General features: G+C 47.8%; 1 protein-coding gene across 3 annotated transcripts in view; it reads left to right on the forward strand.

Moving 5' to 3' along the window:
• PLA2G7 (phospholipase A2 group VII) overlaps window positions 1-6,725 on the forward strand; it is a 37,927-nt gene that overhangs the window by 22,612 nt on the left and 8,590 nt on the right. For 2 of the 3 annotated variants that reach the window (XM_015406402.1, XM_015406403.1), the window contains 2 exons: window positions 503-594; window positions 3,944-4,114. In XM_015406402.1, the coding sequence (XP_015261888.1) occupies window positions 503-594; window positions 3,944-4,114 (263 nt within the window). The remainder of the gene's footprint in view (window positions 1-502; window positions 595-3,943; window positions 4,115-6,725) is intronic. The other variant, XM_015406404.1, reaches the window with a different exon arrangement.

Raw genomic sequence — 6,725 nt, forward strand, 5'->3', positions numbered from 1 at the left:
AATAACAAATAGTTCAGAGGTGGGCGTGCTTCCAACCCGCCCCCCAGAATATGATCACAGAAAAATGTTTCCTGGCTGCTTTTAAACGCAGACGACTGGGTTCCCAGCGAACTTGTTTCCTTTATGACAATTTGCGTATCTCCTTAGAAAAGATGGGTGGGGGGGAGAATCCGGCTCCAGTTGTCTGCTTTCTGCTCACAGCGGCTCGACGGTGGGGAGGAGCAGTTGTGCCACCTTAAAACCACATTCAGATAAGGCGGTGAGACGCCGCCGTAGCGACCTCGGAGTGATCACTAAATGGCAATACAATGATGCAGACACCCCATGCTGAGATGCAACAATAGGAGAGTGGATGCGGCATGACATGCAGACAGTAACTTGTGAGAGGATGTGAGATCACTGGCACAACGGTGGGAAATACCAATGCAGATTGGACCTGTGACTCAAGTGTCTGCAGCAGTGCTCGGATTTGGCCCTTTACGGTATCTTTCTGTCTTTCCAGGACTCCATTGACGGTCACAGGATAGCGGTGATGGGGCATTCTTTTGGGGCGGCTACAGCCATTGAGACCCTTAGCAAAGACACACGATTCAAGTAAGAACCATTATCCCCGCATACCGCGTGTGTGTTTTTCTCTCTCTCTCTTGCATTCATGTCAACATTCATTTATACCAGTTGGGGCACTGTTATAAAAGATGTGTCTTGCTTTTGGAAGGAGAGAGAGCAGAAAGCCAAGCAGGTGAATGCAGGCAGAACTTGATGGGAGATTTCATAGCCATGTATATTGGGTCAGGAAAACAGCCTGAGGGGATGCTGAAGCATCCTTTCTTCCGGTGCTGATTCAGATCTCTGTGCCCCAGCAACTGAGTTTCCGGCACAGAGATCCGGTCACGTGTCTGATTCAAAGTCCTTACAACGGTAGTCAGATAAGATTCTTTCCTTTAATCTGATTAAAGCTCCTTGATGAAAGGTCTTGATTCGGTAACGTGTGACTCGGCTGGTCATTGGTTGACACCATATCCGCACCAAGCTAAAACATCTGTTTACCTAGCTTTTCAGAGGAAGCAGTAGCATATTGTTCAGGTGGCTGTCGTTCACAGTCTTGTCCCTTATCCCACCTGTTTTACGCTCCTTTTTATTTATTATTTATTTGTGCTTTAGATTTATAGATCGCCCAGTCCCTGAGTTCACAGGGATCTGAACGATGAAGAACGATAAGATAAAGTACTACACTACACTTGATCTTAGCCAAAAGGCCTCTTAAACTGCCCGCTGTTTACTCAGCTTCATTTACACCTGATTAACCCTCTCCTTCAACTCTCTAAGGCTACAACCAACAGAGGCTGAATCTGCATTTGTCTTTCCCACCGGTGTCCCAGCCTTTTGACTCCGTCTTCAAAAAAGCTGTCTACATTTGGTGTCGTTTTCACACCTCAAGAGTGCTAGCATACTTTTGCACGTCCACATGTTTTATCGTCCTTTCGGGGCGGCTCCACTGTCATTGCACCTCTGCACTGCTTTAAAAGAATCTTCTCCAAACAACATTCAAACAAACATAGAGAAAGATATCGGAAAGGAGATAGATTGCCAACAAGAGAGGAAATAATAATTAAATTGATGGATGTTGCAGAAATGGATAAACTAACGATAAGCCTTCAAGGGAAAGACAGAAGTGTGTTTAATAAAAGATGGGAGAGAGTTTATAAATGGATTCACGAAGTATGGGGAAATCCAGATTGAAATGTATAAAAGAGTTATTGGAATTCGGAGAAGGAAAGTTTGTAAATAATTGGAAAAAATGAAAAATAAAACTATATATTAAAAAAACCATAGAGAAAGACCGTGTCACAGCAGCATGAAACTAATTTAAAAATGCAAATGCAGATTCGACCAGAGATACTGAATTCCTGCTAGCGGACAAAACCCCCGGAGTTACTGAGCAGGTGGCAGAGTTCCTGGCAGATATACTCAGGGACCAAGGAAAAGAGGAAAGAAAAGAGGGAAGAGGAAAGGAGGCGGAGAGATTAGGAGAGAGAGAGAGAGAGACGAGTGAGAGAGAGAGAAGGTGTATCTATGATTCCTTTTAGGATAGTTAAGTTCCTTATTGCAACAGTTTTAATTACTTGCGACTACTGTTCCGAATTTTATTACTTTCTCCCAGGGCTCTTTTTGTAGAAAAAACCCAGCAGGAACTCATTAATATAATAGGCCACACCCAACAGCAGGAACTCATTAGCATATTAGTCCACACCCCTGACAGCACAGCTCATTACCACATTAGGCCACACCCCCATGTTACCAGAAGTGTGGTTATCCAGCCACACCCACCTTTTGCTTGTTATTCTGTTTACCTTGTTTGTTGTCAAAACCCATTTTTTTGTAGCAGGAACTCCTTTGCATGTTAGGCCACACACCCCTAATGTAGCCAATCCTAATGAGTTTCTGCTGTTGGGTGTGGCCTATTATGCTAATGAGTTCTTGATGGGCGTGGCCAACTTGGGAGCCAGCCAGAACTCCGTTCCTGTGCGTTCCTGCCCAAAAATAGCCCTGCTTTCTCCTATTATTACTAATATATACAATGATACAAATCACTGTACTTTGATTGCTTCTGTCTGTTGGCACAGGGGCTGATTTGTACTGTCATCTTTTTTAAAGCTTTAATGCCAATAAAGGTGATTGAATTGGAAGATAAAGTACATCATAACAATGTTAAAATCATAGTACAAATCAACCTTAAAATACTCAGCACATTAAAAACAACCCCCGATGGTGCACAAGATTGCCGTCAGCTCGTTCTAGACCAGAGGTGTCAAACATGAGGCCCAGGGGCCAGAACTGGCCCATCCAGGGCTCTTATGCGGCCCACAAGCAACTGGTACACCGGTGGGGAGTACTGGGGGAGAGTGGGCGAAGCCACTCTATTGTGGCTTTAGCACAGCAGAACAACCTTGTCTGCAGCAGTCAAGCATTGTGGGAGCATTTGCTGTTTTCCTCTGCACCCCACCCCCCTCCCAGCCCACGGGGGCCTCGCAGTGAGGATACACCAACTTGGAGCTTACCAGCTGCGGTTCTTTACAGGGGTCATTTTGTACAAAAAGAGGTGCAGGAGCTCATTAGCATAACTCATTAGCATAACTTATTTGCATATGCCACACCCCCTGACATCACCGGAAGTGTTTCAGAAGGCAACACCTACCACTCAGGCTCCACTGGACTGTTTTGGATTGCTAGCTTTTGGGGCGGGGGGGAACGCGCAGATCTGCCCTCGCAGAGGAGGGAGAGCTTGTACCTGAATAAAACTTGGTCTTAAAGGTGCCACTGGACTGTTTTCGGCCGGGGGGGGGGACTGCAACTTACTTGGCTGCTTCTTGCTCTGACTGAGAGCTGCTCGGAGCAGGGGGTGGGGCTTGTTGCATGTGCCCGCCCCCCGGGCTCTTTACTGCCGGAGCTCCGCTCCTGTGCGCTCCTGCAGGAAAGGACCCCTGGTCCTTTATGCAGTTTCTGTCTCTGGTTTTATTGCACACATGGCCCGGCCTGGCAAAGTGACATTTATGTCAGATCCGGCCCTTGTAACAAATGAGTCTGACACCTCTGTTCTCGACTGTGCTGTCGACTGTCATGTTGTTGTGGCTTCCTTGGCTGCTGCCTGTAGACGGATGGTGTAAGCCCTGAGGTGGATTGCTCAGGCTAGCCAGATCTTGGAAGCTAAGCTGGGTCGGCCCTGGTGAGTACTCGGATGGGAGACCTCCAAGGAATACCAGGGTCGTGATGTAGAGGCAGGCATCCGCCTCTGAACATATCCTGCCTTGTAAACCCACAGGGTCGCCCTAGTTGTGACTTGACGGCACTTTCCAGCTGGATTGTACTGCACTTTCTGAAGGCGTACGTGACCCTCCTAAATAAATAAATGTCAGCTTCACCCTGTCCACCCTTCTCCCTACAGGTGTGGCGTGGCCCTCGATGCGTGGATGCTGCCCCTCAGCGATGAAGTGTATGACCGAGTTCACCAGCCAGTGCTGCTTATCAATTCAGAAAAATTCCAGTGGGCAGCCAACCTTTTAGAAATGCAGAAACTGGCCTCTGCCAACAGGGAAACAAAAATGATCACTATCAAGTAAGCGCTAAAACGTAATAGCCGGAGAGTCCCTTTCCAAGGAAACGTTAATGGCTGTACTAATCTGGCCATAAATCGCTCCGGAGGTTTAATAGGAAGTGAAACGTGTTACTTATAAAATGCTTATATGCCGCATTTCCTCTTGGTCCGATGAGGTTAACAGTAGTTAAAAACAGACCCGGCTAAAACCAAAAATAAACTGGCAAACCCCAAATCTCCCCTCCCCCTTTAAAGGATGCCTGCCATTCAACCCCCCTCGAAAGCCCTGGCAAACAGGTAGGTCTTGCAGTGCCTCCTGAAGATCTCCAAGAAGGGGGGGGCTTGCACATCTTCAGGGAGCCCATCCCACAAAGCTGGAGCCATGATGGGGAAGGTCCTGGGCTCTGGTCAGTGCCCAGTGGGCCGCCCTAAATGGTGGGAGAGTCAATAGATGGCTGCCTTATGTTCCCTCTAAGCTGAGTTAGTGTGAGCTAGCTCACAGTTTTTTAGCCTTTGGCTCACACATTTTTGCCTTAGCTCAGGGAGGATGGCTCCAGATTAAACTACCGTATTTTTCGCTCCATAAGACGCACTTTCCCCCCCAAAAAAAAGTGGGGAGGGGAAGTGTGTGCGTCTTATGGAGCGAATACTGCAAAAAAGAGGTAATCCAAGCCCCGTTCAGCCTTCTCCCCCCCCCCGAAACGACCCCTGGTGGTACGCCCCCCCCCACTTGCAATTTTTTGCTTTTGAATTGCTAGGTTGGCAGGAGCTGGAACTAGAGATGGGAGCTCACTCCATCATGTGGCACCCGGGTCTCGAACTGCTGAACTACTGACCTTCCACAGCCTGCAGTTCAGCGTCTTAACCACTTGAGCCACCGCAGCTCCACTTACATAAATACAACATAGTAAATATCCCATACAAAGTGTCTTAAATCATATAAAAAGTTCTTGCCTAATTATTTATATTATAAGAAAAGCACAATTCCCAGACTGTCTCTAGAGCTGCTGTAAATAATACATGCATGTTGGGTTCCAAATGATGCCCGCGACTCCTTTAAGTAGCCCTTGCCAAATTTCGCAGCTTGCAATATAATGCAATCGTGCTAAACCTGTTGGATTCCGAATAATGATAGCGGCTCCCGTAAGCAGTCCTGGCCAACTTTCAAATCTTGCAGTGTAATATAGTTGTATCAAGTCTCCTGTTGGATTCCAGATAATGCATGCGGCTCCTTTAAGCCGTCCTCGCTCGTTTACAAAACTAGCAAGATGATTTAGTTCTATATAGCCTGGCACGCAGGGACATATGGAAGGAGACGGCCCTTCATTCCCTAGACATGCCTCAAATCTCCGGATAGCATCCTCAGACTGTTAACTGCGTTTACACGTTGTCCGTCCTCCATCCTGAAATCAAAGGCAGCACAGACACGATTCCCAGGAGATCTCCCACCCGGGCACTGACCAGCCCTTTACTGCTTTGCTTCTGCAAGGTTGCTGAATCCCCACTCAGACCATATCTGGACAAATTGAAGCCTGTCCTCCACCCCAACAAGCTGGGATTCTCAACCACCCCCGGTATAAAATCACAGCTTGCAAGGAAGCAGACGAATTAGTCCAGATGTCTGTGTACAGATGTCAGGGAGAGCTGTAGGATTGTTGTTTTTTCACACTCTGTGCAGGAAAGAGGGCGGGGGAAAGGAGGGATCCTACGGGCAAACTTCTTCCTCTGTGTTGCTGCAGTTTTTATAAATCCTAGCTCCCAGTGTGGTTAAAAACGGATGGCTGCGTCTGGGCAATAATGGTCACACACACCCCGCATTGCCAGTTGCAGGGGGCCCCCCAAAAACAAGCCCCCTGCTCCAGCCCTCTCTCCGAGAGGACTGGTCGAGCTCTCCCGGCAGCCAGAAGACTCCAAAAGAAACGGAAAGGAGTCGGGCAGCTCGGAGCGAGCCGAAAGCCTCCTGTCGTTGCGCCGTACCGGAAGTCTCAAGCCACTTCTCTGAACATCCTCCGTGCCCCAGTGGGAGTTGCCAGAAGTCGCCATGACTTCCAGGCACAGGCACGCACGCATGCACACACAAATATTTATTTAATTTAATTTATTTATTTAGGTATTTCTACCCCGCCCTCCCCACAAGTGGGCTCAGGGCGGCTTACAGGGGCATAAGCCCATATATAAAATCCAATAAAATCCAAAAACAACCAATAACGTATCATTAACAATAAAGTGCATTAGTGTTCCAAGATGGTCTAAGTTTTTCATCCAGAAATTAGTCCGAATCAGTCAGCTGGTCTTGCTGCCGCGTGGATCACCTTATCGCTGGGGCATCGAGGCATTCTCAGTCTAGATGGTATTCCACCGTTGGTGGTGGTGGGAAAAGCGGCGGCCCCTACATAAAAGCCTGGTGGAAGAGCTCCGTCTTACAGGCCCTGCGGAATTGCATAAGATCCCGATCTCTTCTTCTTCTCTTCTTCTTCTCTAGGGTTGCGGTGCTCATCTCCGTTTCAAAGCTGAAGAGCCAGCACTGTCCAAAGACGTTTCCGTGGTCATGTGGCCGGCATGACTAAACACCAAGGTGCATGGAATGCTGTTACCTTCCCACTGAAGTGGTATCTATTTATCTACTTGCAAT

This window comes from Gekko japonicus, unplaced genomic scaffold (genome assembly GCF_001447785.1).
Source record: "Gekko japonicus isolate JY-2015 unplaced genomic scaffold, Gekko_japonicus_V1.1 scaffold2988, whole genome shotgun sequence".
NCBI lineage: Eukaryota > Metazoa > Chordata > Lepidosauria > Squamata > Gekkonidae > Gekko > Gekko japonicus.